The sequence below is a fragment of the Micrasema longulum genome, unplaced genomic scaffold (genome assembly GCF_059751315.1).
Source record: "Micrasema longulum isolate JH-2025_06_02 unplaced genomic scaffold, ASM5975131v1 h1tg000881l, whole genome shotgun sequence".
NCBI classification, from domain to species: Eukaryota; Metazoa; Arthropoda; class Insecta; order Trichoptera; family Brachycentridae; genus Micrasema; species Micrasema longulum.
The window spans coordinates 305,645-323,598 of NW_028278073.1; the positions used below are offsets into that span (position 1 = coordinate 305,645).

The 17,954-nt window shown below is 30.5% G+C and overlaps 1 protein-coding gene across 1 annotated transcript in view; it reads right to left on the reverse strand.

Annotated features, from left to right (window-relative positions):
* Positions 1 to 773: 773 nt before the first annotated feature.
* The window catches only part of LOC148278436 (uncharacterized), a 135,277-nt gene continuing 118,096 nt past the window's right edge, over positions 774 to 17,954 (reverse strand). The window contains exon 4 of the mRNA XM_088231405.1: positions 774 to 2,053. Within this exon, the coding sequence (XP_088087531.1) occupies positions 915 to 2,053 (1,139 nt within the window). The 3' untranslated portion in view covers positions 774 to 914. The remainder of the gene's footprint in view (positions 2,054 to 17,954) is intronic.

The following is a 17,954-nucleotide window of genomic DNA, read 5'->3' on the forward strand; positions in this document are numbered from 1 at the left end:
AAAATCATCATTTGGTTGAATAAATTTTAATAGAGGTAATTTTTAATTAGAATATTGATTAATATACTTCATTTATGATAATTTTATATTCTATTATGTACAACATCAAACAAATTTTAGTTTTGATGTAAATCAGACTATTGATATTTTAAACGCTTTGAAAAAATATCACTTTAAAATTTATATGTAATCGCATATTTTCAAATCAATGGTGATTTTAGAAAACAACAAAACGGTTATGATTTTTTTCACAAGGAAAACAAAACAAAACTCGAATAAGAAATTATTTCGTCATATTTGGTCATAAGATAAGTATTTAAAATGTTTGACTATCACAAACAATGAGTTTCCTGATAAAATTATATATTTATATTATATAATTATATATATGATATTACATTTCGAAGGTCATCAAAATAATTTAGTCTTATTTTATAAATTTTCGAAAATTCAATTTTACAATTGTTTTACAATAATGAAATCTTTATTAATCAAAAATAAGTTTGTGAAACAATTATTAAAATAACGTTTTTTTCCGTTAAAATAAAGTGAACGGTGTTATTAAAAAAACTCCTCATAAATTAATTATAATAATTTTTAAAACATTTGCGGTTTGGTTTACAAATTATAAAGTTGACTTTTTATTTTATATCAATCTGCTTAAACTTCAACTCCTAAAATGTCTGACCGGTGGTCTGTATAATTAATTTAATTAAAATTTGTTAGTTTGAAACATTTCACGCATTTCATTTTCGTTATTATAACAAGATTTATTTATATTTATTTTCACAGATTATTAAATCTACATTGAATAACAGTATCACTTTTGATTTTGCTTAGACGCAAATAAAAGAAATACTTAAATTGAGTAATCTTAATTAGATTTGCGTACTTTGTACGCAAATTTACGTATATCACACTCTCATTTCACTCATTGCAGCGTGAGGTACACTATGTTGGTCTCCATTGGAGTTAGGATTGGAGCTTTTAAAAGTTCCGTGAGTCGCCCGCAAGCTTTGGGTGATCGGAGGGCTCTCGGATCTTCTGAGCATGGGTGGAGATGAAGGCATACTAAGATGCATGGTCGCTGAACCGTTCGGCGGCAAAAGAATACCATGGTGATGCATTTCTGCCATCATATTAGAAGTATTCATTATATGCTGCTGTTGAAAATGCACTGAAGTATTTTTCGGCAGCGTGGCTACTGATGACAGGTTCTGATGCCCGATACTACTACTATAACTCTTTTGTGATCCTTTGTTCTTATGAGGGAGCGTCAAACTATTGCCAATCATCACACTGGGGCTAGAAGGGGGCGCTTTGACCAAAGCGCCACTGTTGATCTGCATGTTTGAGTTACCACACAAATGCGGACCTTTGAAACTAACGTCAGTTATATGAGGGTCGTTTTGAGATCCTGCGTTTTTCTTTTTGTGCTTTTGAGTCTGGGTTTCGACGTCTACAATGACACTGGCGTTTGATGGGTGATCGATGTGATAACGACTATGCTTTTCTGATAGTGGGTCGAAGCTAGATTTGTTATAATGCTGCATGTTTTTGGAGTCGAGTCGCGTTTTGTCTCTTTGATAGTAGACTCCAGCGAAGATGAGGACATTGAGGATAAGCAACGAGCAGCCGATGGCAATCGTAACGCTCAGCGCTGTTGAGTATGCCGCGTATCCTGCAGCTTCGAGACTAGCTAGAGGATCATTTGTAGCATTGTTTATGCTTCCCGGGGGATTTCCTGGTAGAACTGTCACACAGGTGGTTACCACCGTATCAGCCGTCGTTAACGATACGTCTACAAATAGCGTGTTGTTCGCTATTACTTGTTGCCTGCGGAAGACATCAGTGGAGGTCTCGTACGGTAAGGACCTCGATAGTGGGTCCGGTCTCACTACTCCATCGTATAAGTCTGCATCGTTGTGGTTGCGGAAAAGGTTGTGACGGGCAACAACATCTTCCATCCCCGCGCGATGGAGTTCCGGCACCAAACGGAGCCATACTGATAACTGATGGGCCCTGAAGTGATTTTTCATCCGAGGTTTCATACCTGAAACAAAATTAAAAAAGAAAATTAGACAACACGAAATAAAATAAAAAAATCGAAAACACAAACAATTTATTCCACAAATCGAATAAATAATATTCTACCGAGAAAATTACGAGTCAGATACAAAATATTTCATCTTTTTAATTTTTTTGGTTGATCATATTATTTGATTTTTATAAAATAGTTTTTGCTTAGAATTTAACATTTTACAATCTTTTTTTGACGATAGATAGTTAGGCGAAGCTACGGGACCATAATATAATTTTAGTTTATATTATGATAGTCAGATATAAAAAACGTTATAGGAAAATCGTTGGTACACCGTAATTTTTTACTGTCTACAAACATTCCCAATGAATATCGATTAGATGAAAAAATGATTTTTCCATGGTGTGATATAAATTCTTGCAACATGATGTGTTAAATAAAAATTATTTTGGTAATAAATTAAAAATGATAGGCACTTAATTATTAAGAGTCCTATTACCGTACTGATTCTCATCATCATCATCATTCCCTTTCCGCACCTTATACTGCATAGAGCAGTGCATTGGTAAACCAATCGCAGCGTACATAGAACATTTTTGTTAAATGAAGGTAAGTGGATCAGTCTTACGCTTCAGGTGCCAGTCCAGGAACTATGAAATATTCAAGTTTAAAAACGCCTTTTTAAATTAATATTTTATGTCAACCATGTCCGGAATCGAAAACGAGACCTCTTGCATGGTAAGCAAAGGCACTTTCCACTACATCACGAGGCCGACAAATACTCAATACGTTGCAAATTTTTCGTGTATGTGGGCACCGCCAAGGAGACTGATATTCTCGGGTGCGGAGTACGGTATGTGGTTGGCAAGCTGCGACTAATTTGCGGATGATCTCCGTTAAGTTTTTGGATTTATCTTTGGGTACCAATGGAACGCAGTTATGCAGAAAGCAGCCAGTCTACAATTTTAAGAAAATGGGATATTTATGTTATCGGGTGCAGTAAGGTCAATTATATGTTCTGCTAAAAACAGCCAGACTGCTTTCATACAAAAAATTGTATTAATCACCTTTTGAAAATGGTGTTGATTGCAAAAATTGCATTTTTCTTTTTGCAGAAAACACCAATAATACTAAAAAAATCTTACGGTTCTTTAAAAATCATTAAAATTGGTTTAGTAAATTATTAGATTATTCTTTGTCATATAAAAAAAAAGTGTTATTATTGTTTATCATTTGTTAAAGTCGAAAACATCCCAACTGTTGTGTAGATTTGCATATTCACTCGTTTTGCAAACGTAATATTATCTCAGTTTTACTTTTCTATCGCTGGCTGCATTCTGCATCCGTTCTACTCCGTTCAATTGTAATTCTACAAAAAATTGACGATTTATTTGGTGAAGCATGTCCAGATCAGGCAGGTGCCTGACAAGTAACTCATTACTGGCAGTTAGTGTCTGATTGACTGACATTAACTTATTTATGGTTTTCCTATTTACTGTGGCATCCAATTTAAGCCGATCATATTCACCTGTAAGAAACTCTCTCAGTTTCGTGGAACGATAACTTTTGAATTCTTGTAACATATGTGTTGGTTGCTTTCCCTGTGATTTTATTTCGATGGTGGCGGTTGCAAAAAGCGAGGTAGGGTTCACGCTCTGGATCTTTGGTCCTGGGTTTTGCACACATCACATTTCCAATTTGAACGTGTGTGTGACACTTTACGTAAATTTGCTGCGGATGTGCCCATAGTACAAGAGTTGTAGGTACTTCCATAACACCGTAGCCCTTAAAGCTGTAGTCTGGTAAAACGAACGCAAAATAAGGAAATCATACGATTTTGCTATTTTAAAACGAATGTTTTTTTTAAATCACGCAATAACAAAAAAAAAACAACATAAATTAGACAAAAACAATATTTTATAAAGGCATTTCGGTTAAAAAATATACTTAAAAGTTTTATGGAACTAAAACATAATTATTTTTAGATCGGCAGATTACGCCATTTCAAATTTAGACTAAACTAAGTATTGAACTAAAATTTGTTGCAAAAGTTTGAAGATAATAAATTGAACATGAAAAAGGCAGAAGTCAAATTTAAATTTTTGATTTTGAAAAGAGATACAAATGCTTTCGGTTATACTAAAAAAAAAAAAGTGTTTGAATACTATCCCTGCTGTAATTTGTTAATCTTAATAACCCCCGAGGGGGTGAAATCCAGTATTTTGTCTATGAACTTTTGGACAAACTCAAATATTGTAATGAAACCAACTGGTCCAAGAAGAAGTTTAAAAATCGAAAAATTGTTTTCAGGCGTTGCCTAGTATGTGAAATAATTCAATCAGATGAATCTCTTGACAACAATAAGTGTTTCAGCTTTTTGACTTTACTAAAATCAACAGATGGAAGAATTGAATAAATATGGATGTTCAAATATAGGCAAAATGGTGAATGTTACACAGTGTGTAAAGTGGCAACTTAAACCAGCCAATGACAGGTCATAAACCCTGTAAATGCCTTGACTTCCATTTTTTCCTTATTTAAGGTATTTTCCATCCCTGTTGTAATTTGTTAATAGCAAAACCATTTATTTATAAAACTTTCTAGACAAAAGCATTAAATATCGTGCCATTAATTATTTATGAAAATTGTTATTTTACCTGTTGGTAAATATAAATTAAACAACATGTCATATCATGATATTAATAGCAATTTAATGGAAATGACATAATGGTTAAGTTTGGTTGATTATGACAATAAGACTTAATCTTGTGCAAAATCCCTTGCTGCGTCAGAGGTAGTTTGTTATAAAAATTGTGTTATTTATTCGGTATCCATTGCTTTAGTACCAGCAAACCGTTGCATTATGTTGAAAGCATGAGTATTATAACTGCACTACTGGTGTTTTAGAACAAGTTATTTCAGTAGTGGTAAACCGGAGGACTTCAATGTTTTAAGCTTTAATAGAATCTGAATATATAAACAAAATAAGATTCATAAGTCGGATTTAGAAAAGAAGTGACTTCCAGCCTTTTAGCTTTAAGGTACTGATATATTGAATCGCCCTCATTATAATTTAATTGGCATGGGCGAGATAAGTTATGTTTATTTTATCTTTGTAATTTTATTATTAATTGTGTAGAATGCAGATTTTAATGTACAAATATATTAAATCACTATCAAATAAATTTAATTGGCATGGGCGAGCTTAGTTATAATTAATGACTTTATTTTTGTTATTTTAAAACTACGTTCTTTATTGTTAATTGTGTATAATGCAGGTTTGATGGTGAAATTGGATATTTTTAAGTGTTTCAAACAAAAATTTTATATTTATAAAAAAGTACTTCTCTTCTGACTTTTTTCAAATAAGTGACCGAAATATTAATTCTATTATTAATATTACATACAACAAAACACAAAAATACTTTTTACCATTGCAACCTACATAATATAATTTAACTAACAAGAAACACATCAGATTTGATAAAATTCAATTTTCAGGTAACGCCACAATTTCATCGGCTCTTTTTCATCATTTGTGCCAACATCGGCTTATTTGAAAAATTCCCGAATATCAAACAATTCCCTCTGAACAATCCATTTTTCTTCGTAAAGCTTTGAATCTTGTCGACCCTTTCAAGCATCACGTTTCGCTTAATCTCAACTCCCGAAGGTTTAAAACCCCTTCAGATTGACTTGGCGTCTAAGGATTAAACGACGCTCGTAATTTAAATCGAAAAAGGCGTCGCGACGCTAAACTAAACAAAGCATAACCCACAAAGAATGTGTGTTTAGTTATTTCTTATAATTATTTTTTTTTAAACCTGTCGTTTGCTGGGATACAAAAAAAGCAAATGGTTTTTATATGAAAATATTCCAACGACGATCGTTTTTGCGACGTAACATATTTTGCCAGTTTTTAGCCAACTTTTAAAAAAAACTTTTGTGAAATATAAGATTTGATATTGATGGTGGCTTTGCAAAGTTTATGAGAAAACAATATGAATTTTTCCAAAGTTTTCTTAAGGTAGGGACCTATTTGTCCATAAAGGAAATATGAACGTCAAGACGTAAACAAGGCGTAAATCTGCCATTGGTTGGTTAGCGTGATCAACATTATTATTATAACTCGCATCCAGTGATGCATAGAGCACTGCATTGGTAAACAAAATGCAGCATAATTCGAATATCTGTTTTATAAAGGTAAGGTGATCAAGTATTAATGAAAAAAATATCATTTGAAATTTAATTTATAAACCATTTACGGATTACATTAATTTAACAAAAAAAAATCTTTCTTCTTTTTTAAATTTGTTTATATTTTATTTTATATATAATTTATAACATCTTTTGTAAATATGTAATAACATAGATTAACATAAAAGTCACTAATATAAAAATAATTCGTAAACTTCTACTTATTCGTTTGACCAATCAGCGCTTTCACCCTTTAATGGGCATCTTCAGACTGGTGAATATTATACAGGGTAATGATTATTTATATGAAACCAAATATTAGCTAAAGTGGAGGTTCATTTAAAAACAAGTTGAAAGAGATAAAATACGTAATATTTTAATAGAACAGAGTGGAATAAATTATTGAAACATGTGTTGGCGGTGTACTGTAAGAGATGATTATATTCTATGAAAAACATTTATTTATTTATTTCAATGTACAGGGTCCAACTAAGGGGGCTAATAAGGGTGAGTTGTTGAATTCTATCTGCTGATTTATTAAAATTCTATCGCTACAATTTTTTATTAATGTTTTTTAAATTGTCAAAATTATGTTTTAACTCATTTAAATGTTATACATAGTTTGATACATCGTTATTTGATCTATGTGAAGTTGAATGTTCTTTCAGTCTTTATTTATTTGCTCTCTCGTTTTGTCTTATATAAGAACCAGGATAAGTACCTCCATGTTAATTAATATATTTCGCTTTTTTCAAATTAGTTGACCTGATCTTTACTTTTGATTCATGTTTGTCCTAAACATTTTTTATTCTAAAACGAAACTAAAAAAATATTTTTTTATAGCTAGTATTTCCAATGGTATTTAATTTTACCCACTCTTTATTCTTATTATTGTCGATAGATGTAAGTCCTGAGCACGATTGAGAAATTGTATTTTTCTTTTGTTTTTTGCGTATTAAATTAATAACTGTGGATTCTTATAGTCATTGTTACATGCAATTGTTTTAATAAGATTCGTTTCTTTTTAATATTTTTTTGTTGACATTGGTACATAAAAATTTATGAATAAACGAATGAAAGTATTAAATTGTATTAAAATTTGTAAAGATTGTTTGGGTCTCTTGTTTAGTTTTGTCTGGTAGTTTATTGTAAAATATCAGTCTCCGGTTTATAAGTCTCGACTGTCCTTGTCTCGTTTTAAAATGTGGCACATGATACTGTTCTGATATTCTCGTATTGTGTCCATTTTGTTCGTTTTACATAATGTTACATTAACAATTTTAATTTATTTTCTGTTACCTTTTTCGAAAAATCTATCAATACTAATGATTCCAAATATTATAATCAAAAATTCTTTCATCTGTTGATGTTTGTGAAGTTAAAGAGCTGAAACCTTTATTTATGCGGGTGAGATTCATCTATTTGAATTATTTCACCTACATACTAGGCAATGCCTGAAAATACTATTTTTTCAATTTCTATACTTCTTCATGGACCAGGTAATTTATCAACAATATTTTGAGTTGGTCCAAATTTTTATAGACAAGGACTGGATAAACAAACATCAACAGATGAAAGAATTGAAGGAATATAGATGTTCAAATATAGGCAGAATGGTGAATGTTACACATTGTATAAAGTGGCCACTTAAACCAGCCATTGACAGGTCATAAGCCCTGTAGATGCCTAGACTTCTAAATTACCTTATCTTAAATGTTCTTCATCTCTGTTGTAAAATGTTAATATAAACAGCTCCCCAGGGAGTTGAATCCAGTCCTTGTCTACACAAATTTGGACAAACTCAAAATACTGTTTATAATCAAAATGTTGACAGTCTTAAATATTTTTTTGTAATGGTTGGCACTGCCAATAGGATTGAGGTTGAGGATCCGCGTTTGATTTAAGGGAAAAAAGACATTAAATAAAATATAAAATTGAAAAAGATAATTCATTATATAAATACAAATTCACAAAAAAAAGGTCTAAATTTGTTGTAACAGAAAGGAAAAACATTTTTGAGCAAGGAACATGGAAGTTTAGCCATTTACAGGGTTAATGAACTGTCATTGGCTGGTTTAAGTAGCCATTTAGATACTGTGGTACATTCACCTGAATTACAAGGATTTCAGCTTTTTTACTCTGTGAAAGTTTATAGATGGACTTGCCGACGAAATAATATTAAGACAGAATGATCGAATTTACACATTGTGTAAAGTGGCCACTTAAACGACACATCTTAAACTTCCACATTCCGTTCTTTAAAATGTTTTCCTTCTCTGACGCAACAAATTTAAAATCTAATATTGAATAGGGATTGCCCGAGGGGGGAAATTTAGCCTGTCTACAAATATTTGGACATACTTAAAAGGTATTTTACAACTCGCTTTTAAGCGCTTTAGCAGTTCTAAGTTGCATGATGGGGTTAAAAAAACAACGAAACAAAAAACTAATAATTTCATAGGTTAAAACTAATCAGGTAATTGGAAAAGTATTTCAGTACCCATCCATCTTGTTAATGGGGCTTTCAGAATCCGTTTTCAGCGTTTTCAGGATAATCCGATGTTTTGTGCCTACGACTGAAAGGTTGTGTTAGAACTTAGATGTAATAGATTTTCTTATGTTGTTTACCAACTCAATTGTTTTTCTTCATAATACAATAGAAATCACAGTGTGAAAGCCTCTGGAAGAAGGCTGTCTTTATGTTGTTTTTGCGAACAATAAATAACAAGTCTATATTAATTATAATTATGTTTACAAATCTTAAATATTTTAAGCAACCTTAATTGTATTTTTTTCGGTAAAATGATTTGTGTTTTTGTCTTAGTTATGTTTTATTTTACTAATGAGCGCTTTTGCCTGTATAAGTATGTTGCAGGCTGTTAAAAGTAGTAGCTGGACGACTTAAAAAAATATTAAAATTATATTCATTCTTTTTGTCATTTTTTACAAGTTTGGAGATAAGATGTTCAAAAATATGTATAAATTTATATTTTTTAATAAAAAAAAGAAGTAAAAGCGTTTTTATAATTAACCCAAATATTTCAATTTTGGTGGCCATTTTCAACGAGTTGTAAATAACTCACTATTAGAAAATGGAAATCAAGTTAGGGTTAAGTGGAATTTGAACCTTGGACCTCTGATCCGTGAGTCCGCAACACTAGCCACGGGACCAGGTCAAATACAAACTATTAAATTGCTGTGATAAAAAACACTTTGCGCGCAGAGACGTTACGTCATATTACAACGAGCAAAAGAGAGAATATTTTGAAATTCAGACATCTGAAAAAAATAACAAAAAAATAAAGCTGTTTAAAAATTCCTTTTCCAAAATTTATAAAAAATTAACTTTAATTTTGCCCTGGTACAGCAAAATAAAATTTAATATCATAAATACGCCGGTCGTCTTACATGCATGTGCCCCTTATCATTGTCAATAACCGACTGAATCTTTTTCACACAAACACCGGCCACAAAACAGAGTATCTGTCTTCCTTGTTACGAGTTCTATCTTCGTGCTTTCTCTCATACAGATTTTTTGTTGTATTTGCGTCACATTCATAATTAAGCAAGGATAAGTATTTTTTGTAAAGAAATCCAGCATAATTATACACATTTTATTTTCTAAATCCGGTGTGAAAATGTCCATTCGAAGATTACAAAAAATACAACTTTATGATTTAAAAAAAATAGGAGAGAAATAATTAACCTTGTATCGTATGTCGACTAGTGTGAAATTAAGCTACACAGGAGTTTAAAGACAGACAACATGAATATAGTCACTAGTAATTTGCAAAACGGTTAAGTTGTATTTTTGAAATAAAAAGTCAAAATAATTAATTGTAAAGTAAAAACACTATTTTAATCACAATAAAAAGCTGTTTAACCAGTAATTGAATTTGTTCACTAACTGTCACTAAATCAGACACACTACAATGTTGATGATAATAAATTACCAGAGTATACAAGTGATCTAATTGCGTGACTCGCTAAAAAAATTCGCATAATCTGATAAAAACGGACGAAACAGTAATTCTTTAAATATTTTTTAACTTAGAAAAGAAACGGTGAAATATTTCCTAACTAAAGTTTACTTAAGGTAAACCTAAGGTTACTTCAGGGTCTCAGGTTACAACACAGTGACTCGTGGGTTTTTCACACGGTGTGTTTAAGATTCATCCCGATTTTGGCCTAACTTTCCTAGAATAAACAAAAATTGTAGTAATACTTATGCTGTCAGTCTCTCAACAAAATACTTAACTGATCTTTTTATCTCCTAACCTTGTAAAAAATAATAAAAATGCTGAAAATCTTGTAAGCATTACAAGTTCTAAAAATGCCTACTAAGGCAAAAGCTCTTTGAACTCTTTTACTTTACATTTGTTCGAAGTCAATTAGAATTCGCATCTCCCGCTTGGAAACCCCAATACAAAAAATACATTAACCGAATTGAATCTATACAATCAAAATTTTTATCGTATTGCAATTTTAGACGGTTGACTCAGAATACAGGCCCAGATGAATCTATAAACTTACCTCAACTCCAAACTCTCCAAACTCGAAGGAACATGGCTGATGCCATTTTTAAATACAAAACTTTAAATAACATGATAGATTGCCCTAAGATTCTGTCACTTATTAATTTAAGAGTCCCAGTAACGCAGACCAGAAACCAATCTCTTTTTAAAATTTCTAAATGTTCAACTAAATCTTTTCAAAATTCATTTGTAAATAGAACCTGTCATATGTGTGTTATCAAAAATTAAATTGTATTAATATTAATAACATATCTTTAACTTCCTTTTAAAGTGAAATTTCCAAAAATAATTCAAGTTATGATGTTGCGCCTTGAATACGCAGCCTATATTATGCAGGTTATGTGCAGTTCTGTATGTAGGCACATAATAAATTAACACTGTATGGTCAACTATAGTTGTATTATTTATTGTAATGTGCAATTGTGTGACCAATATTCGTTTACATTTCTGGTAATATTATAAGTTTTGTATGATTTGTTATTTTATGTTTTGTATAATTTTTATGTGACAACATTTACAATAACAATATTATCTGGAAGCCTCTAATTGGACTTTATGGTATGTATTTACGGTATAATTGATTCTTATAAATGTATAAATGTCTGTTGGCTTTCCAATGAAATAAAATAAAATAATAAAATAAAAAAGCGCTCGTTGGTCAAATTCACCAAAGTAAAACTCAACCAAGGAATTTATTATAGAAATAAACGATAAATGATACTTTAATCCAGAAATTTGGAATATCCAGTGACCGAATTCATCGCTTTTACAACATCTTCAAGAATTTTCACAAACTTAAATGTTTCAACCAACGAATTTTATTTACAGTTTTATCAAAATCTTATCAAATACCTCCGTGGTGTAGTGGTCGAGACGTTTGACTCACAGACGGAAGGTTCCGGGTTCGATTCCCGGTGAGAACACAAACATTAAATGTGATTTTTCTCAAGCCTGGGTGTTCTGTTATGTAATTCACCACTGTAATTGGGCCTTCTGGCCTTTTGTGGTGCTAAAATAAAATAAAATAAAAATTAAATAAAATCATTTACACTGGAATTCTATCAAAAAACATCGTTTTACTTATATAGTTTGGTCTAAGTCGTCTGCAAAATCTCAAATCGATATTTTCGTAATAATGGGAGATCGCTGCATATATATTGCGTGATTTATTGCGCTCCTTGTAAAATATTCCTGCATATAATTTATTAGTTTTCACTAGGTTGAGATTTAGTACCAGGGATGACGTTATATGGATTTTCATGTTTCGGGTCAAAGCATCATATAAAGTTTTATTTAGTATGGAAATTTTGCATGAATAATTTATTTCGTGAATTTTGTAACGAATTATGTCAAACAAACTTGGTCTGTATGAAAATATTACAAATAAAGAATCGAGAAATTGTTCTTATACGAATATAAAGATAATAATAAAAAACTAACGTCAGTTTGAAAATGAAAAGAAAGTTATATTTTAATTTTAAAATATTTATCTTATCAAGATGGATCCGTTCTTACGTTTCGGTTACAATAACAAAAATTATGATGAGAAAGAATGTCAAAGAATTCAGCAAAAATATGTCCTTTAAACAAAAGATTTGACTAAACCAAACAGATAACGTTTGCACAGATAAAAAAGAGGCAAATAATACACAAAAACACCTAAATACCGTTAACAAAGATGACGGACTGAAATCAGACTCAACATGGTTTCCGGTTTAACACATTACAAAAATGTCTCCGGAGACATAGCTGTCGATGGAACTACCAACCAGCGGCCCCTGTTATAGTTTTCATTAAATTTAAATACATGTAATTCAAATACATTTTCATTATAAAACTTCATAAAATTATATATTTTACACCAGTTTTTATTATATTCATTCAAACAAAACTTATATTCTTATAATTGTTATTACCTTATACTTAAATGATTTTAATTTTAATTCTTTTATTTACATAATTATATAAAATCATGATTTACAACCCCTGCTTGCACTTGTATTTAACATAGAAATTTGTTTAGTCTCCCGAACCAGTTTGACGATGTCGGTCACGACGAAACCCGACACTGGTAAAAAATTTATAAAATAATTATAAATAAAAGTGGAATAAAACTACAAAGTATTTTTATTATTATAATTAAAATGCAGTTCCACCAAGAAATGTCAGTAGAAAAACTCAATATAAAGTTATAAAGTATGAAAACATATTCAAATAAAAGATTCGAGATTCAAATATTAGAGTACAGACATAATATATATAATATACATTAAAAATAATGAACTTATTTTTTTTTGTTGTTGGTGCTTTGGAAAAATAAAAAAAATAATAGGAAATAAAGAAAAGACTTAACAAAACCAAATAAAATTATTTTAAATATTTTTTTTTAAAGGAGGAATAAAATACAATTTAAAAAATCAACACATATTTGAAGCATTTAAAAAAAAAAGTAGTGGGTGCTCATAAATGCAACCAAAACAAGAGTAAAAAATAAGAAGTTAATATGTTTCTAAAAAAGAAAAAATTAAATAACCAATTAGGATCTAAAATATGTAAATAAAGTAAGAGAAGAAAAAGTAAAAAAAAAAGGAGTAAAAATCTTTTTAACGTAATATAAAAACTCTAAGTTTCTTAAGTGAAAGTTTTAAGAAGTTAATAAATCAGTATATAAACGTTTTGTCTTCCAACCACTTTTGTAATAAAAGCATGATTTTATTTATAATATGACAGGTTTTTAAGTCAAGTGGCAGCATATTAGATATTTTTGGGACGATATGATCCCACGTACACTATTCATATTTATTTTTAAATTTTGGTAGTACTAGACCATCAACAGATGTAAATTTTGTTGGATAACTGTGTTCAAATTTATTTTATTTATCTGTTGGATAATAATTTTGCTCCATAAAATACCCTTAACTGGTAAAACATTCATCCTTTACACATAAAGTATTATGTCTCTGATTGTATACATGAGTTAGTGCAATCAATTTGACTAGTGGATTTTGAACATGTTGTACGTATTTAATGTTTGTTGCACAATTTTTATTATCTCGGGCCATCGATTTGGCCCGAGATAAATATACTTATCTTAGTGTGGAGAGAGGAACTAAAAACTTTAATTTGTGTAACTAGCTAACAATGGATCTAAACCGTTTGTATGTTTTTAAAACATGTATATTCATATTCCCTGGTCATGGTGCTTTCCGAAAATATCTTCATAGATTTAAAAAAAAAGATAATGATTGCTGCCCTTGCGATGGACTCAGCTCTCAGGATGTCCTCCATATATTAAACGATTGTCCTATGTTTGACGCCAAGAGGTTAAACCCAGAGGAAGTAAATAAAAATGTAGCCACTGCGGATGGATAAATTGACTTTCTGAAGACCTTAGTTACAAAAATGAAAAAAAATAATTAAGGAATGAACATGGAAATGGAAAATGAAGGAATGAAAGAAGGACCCAGATTCGTAAAAAAATAACTATTAAACAAAACATACTAGGAATAAAAGCTTTGTATGCATAAACATAATAATAAATAACCGGAACAAGAGGTTAAAAAAAAAACATGTACATTCCACTTAAAAAAGCAATCAATAGTTAAACATAAATAAACATATTCATCTAATTATGTCTACAATGTCAAATACAATGTCTAATTTATCACATAATCAAATGCTATAAAAATAACTAGATGGATAACTCTTTTATACTGACTTAGGTCGTAAATATAAATAAAAAATGAAGATCAAACTGCAAATCAAACAAAAAAAATACAAACAATTTTTTTTAAGTACAAAGAATAAAAATGAACATATTTACTCGTACTAATATATTACAAGACACGTGTACCATTTACGTCTATAAGGAATTTTATACATTATTTAGTAATAATATAGATACAAAATGACTACCTCACCAGAGAAAATAGTATTTTAAAAATGACGTGACCTATGTAAAAAAGTGCTTATCAAATTTAAGTAGGTACAGTATACTAATGTTAAGATATTCATGTTCATCATTTTGCGCATTTCATCCAAATTAGCGCTTAAAGTTTGGAGAGGGTGTAAACCCGAAATCCGTAATCTCCAGAAAGACGAGTGCTTATCTTGTATGAAATATTGAATTCCCTCTCGAAGTTTGAATAAATAATGCCATCTCCTGTTTTCTGAAGACAACCTTTCAAATATGTCACCTCACATATTCGTATCGGCGTTACGTTGTTTAGGGCGAAATACGGTGAAGCTTACGATGTTCCTCTGAAAGAGCTTACAACCTCCGGATTCCTACGTATCCAATGTTGCTGTAAGCATATGCAATTAATTATATAATTCACTTTTTTTATAAAAACTTACACAAAGACACTGAGGGAAATATTAATTACTTAGAGAATCACAAAGCATTTGTGAGGGGAGGTTTATTCAATTATTGTTGCTCTAGATCTAAATATTTTTTTTTGTAAACCTGCCCTTGGTTCTAACGTCGTATTTAATTCATCGAACAATTTGGAGCTCTTTGAGTTTGGAGACCTTTCCGCTTTTTGTATATCTCTTTGCCACTAAAAACAGTGTTGGATGAAACAGAATTTGCGTGTTTTTAAAAAAAATTCATGACAATTTTCAATTTCATTTTGATCATTTAAATGTGTGTACAGTACATAATATACGATCCTTATTTGTACTACTACTACTAATTCTAATCTCAGAGAAAATGGACCGCCACACACGTCTATCCCGGCATACATTCCTAGATTCTTCCGCATTCATACATCTTGTCATACATTTTCTTCGGTTCTATCTGCTTTGTACATGACCAGACTTAGGATTTTGTGTTTATATGTTCCGACCACGTCTTCCTTGGTCTTCTTCGTCTCACGTTACAGTTCATTTTTGCCATATATACACTTGTTTAACCTTTCGTTTGACGTACCTTTGTTCTACATGACGAAACCATCTCAGAAACCCTTTCTTAATCTAATCAATTATACTTGACTCAGATTTCAACTATCGCCGGATTTCATCATTCGTAACCCTGTCATACATTGATTTCCCTCACATTCGCCAGAGATTGCATTTCAAGCGCGTTCACTCGGCTCTCATCCTTCCTCTGCCAGTTCCATGTTTCACTTCCATGCTTAAGTGTGGGGACTAAAACTCAGTTTCGCACTTCCAGTTTAGCTTCGATTGACATGTACAAATAATAATAAACAGCCAACTAAGTCAGGTATATATAAAAATAACACGTAGGTAGAAAATTAGAGTATCTTGTACCGAAAAACTCCCTCAGAGACATGCAAAATATCAACGTCCGAAGCAATTTTGTTTATCATAAAGGAAACACTTCTAACAGGTGCAGGTGGGCTTATATATTGGAATGTGGAACATTCTACGTTGACGTTGTCTAAGATAATTATAATAATTAAAACCGTACCGCGTAACAAACACATTCCATCCGGTCTTTAAACTGTTGTAACCACGCATACTCTGAAAAAACTCAGTGGGATAAAGCCACGGACTTTCAATATACCTACTGCATACAATTTATTTATTGTACTTGTTTGTCTTCGCTACATGTATTTATGTTCTGTTTTCTTGTTGACACTTTTCTTTATAGAAGTGTTGTTAAAGGCTTAAGTAAATAAACTCTTTTCTTCATTTTTGAAAATTCCATAGTTTTTTGTAGCTTGCGCGCTGTGAATAATTAAAGGATTACTGGTCCAGTTGACTCTTGTGTGTTTGTGGTGTAACACGGGTCTATAAAGAATACAATTCTTATTTAAACAGCTGAGCATGTTTTTCATTTTTTTATTTTAATTCTTAAATTTCAATTTATTTTACAAATTTTCTTCATTTATAATATTATTTCCATTGGAAAATATTAACTACAAACTACATTTAAAAATTGTACCTACATTTGAGTTATTTGGTCTAAATAAATAAGTAAAAGTGTATCAAGTATTTTTTTATTAATAAATTATATGTAAATATAAGTAATTACATCGAAACAATGGAATTCCATTAGGAATTGTCAAAAAATAATAAAAATAAAACCTTTATATTTGTAAAAATCTTTTCATTTCTAAGAACAAATCCAAGCATTTTAAGGGAGTTACTACATAATGATATTATATGTAGATTAAATAATAACTTAGTATCACACAGCACCCCAAGGTTCCTGGACGCCGACGCTCGATGGTGATGAAGAATGTCAATCTTACTTTTAATGTTTTTTTTTATTTTTATCGCTCAAACTACTTTACCACAAGGCGTGCATAAACAGTCCTGTTAGTTGTGTAAAATCATAAACAAACAGTTTTTCTGCCATTTTCAGAATCTGTCAATTTTGGGATCGCGCCGCAACAAATACCGTTAATGCTAATGAAATGAAAAGTAAATGAGATCGTATGGTAAACAGAGTGGAAGGTGTCTCGTTATGAATAGTCGATTTGTCTCCACAGAATAATTTCATGTCGCGGAATCTGCTTTCCTGGTAAGGAAATAAATCTTCTTCTACATATATTTACTGAGACGTACGCAAAAGTATCCCAAGTACATTGATACTTGGGATTTGTTTACGTTTCGTATAAAATAACAATTTGAATTTGATTTACTATAGGTATAAAGTTAAAGGATTCTGATATTTTCTAAAAGTAAGAAACCTTTAATTTTTAACTGTTTGTTGAACCACGTAACAATTGAAAGAGTTGATTTCATTGGGGATCTTGGCATAATTTTTGATGATAAACTTACATTTATCAAACATATTGCCAAGATTTCAAATAAGGCGCTAAGTATGTTGGGATTTATTTGTAGGGTTACTAACAAATTTTAAAATATCAAACCAATCCAGTCACTTTATTGCTCAATGGTAAAAAAAATATTTAGAATGTATTTCTCCAGTCTGGTTGCCCCAATATAGTGTACATTCTGATTCACTCCAGCGCGTCCAAAAGAAATTTCTTATGAAATAAAATAAAATTTTAATTTAAAATTTAAAATAAAATTTTAATTTAAAATTTAAAATAAAATTTTAATTTAAAATTTAAAATAAAATTTTAATTTAAAATTTAAAATAAAATTTTAATTTAAAATTTAAAATAAAATTTTAATTTAAAATTTAATATAAAATTTTAATTTTAAATTTTAAATTAAATTTCTTCAGCAAATCCTTTAAAACATTC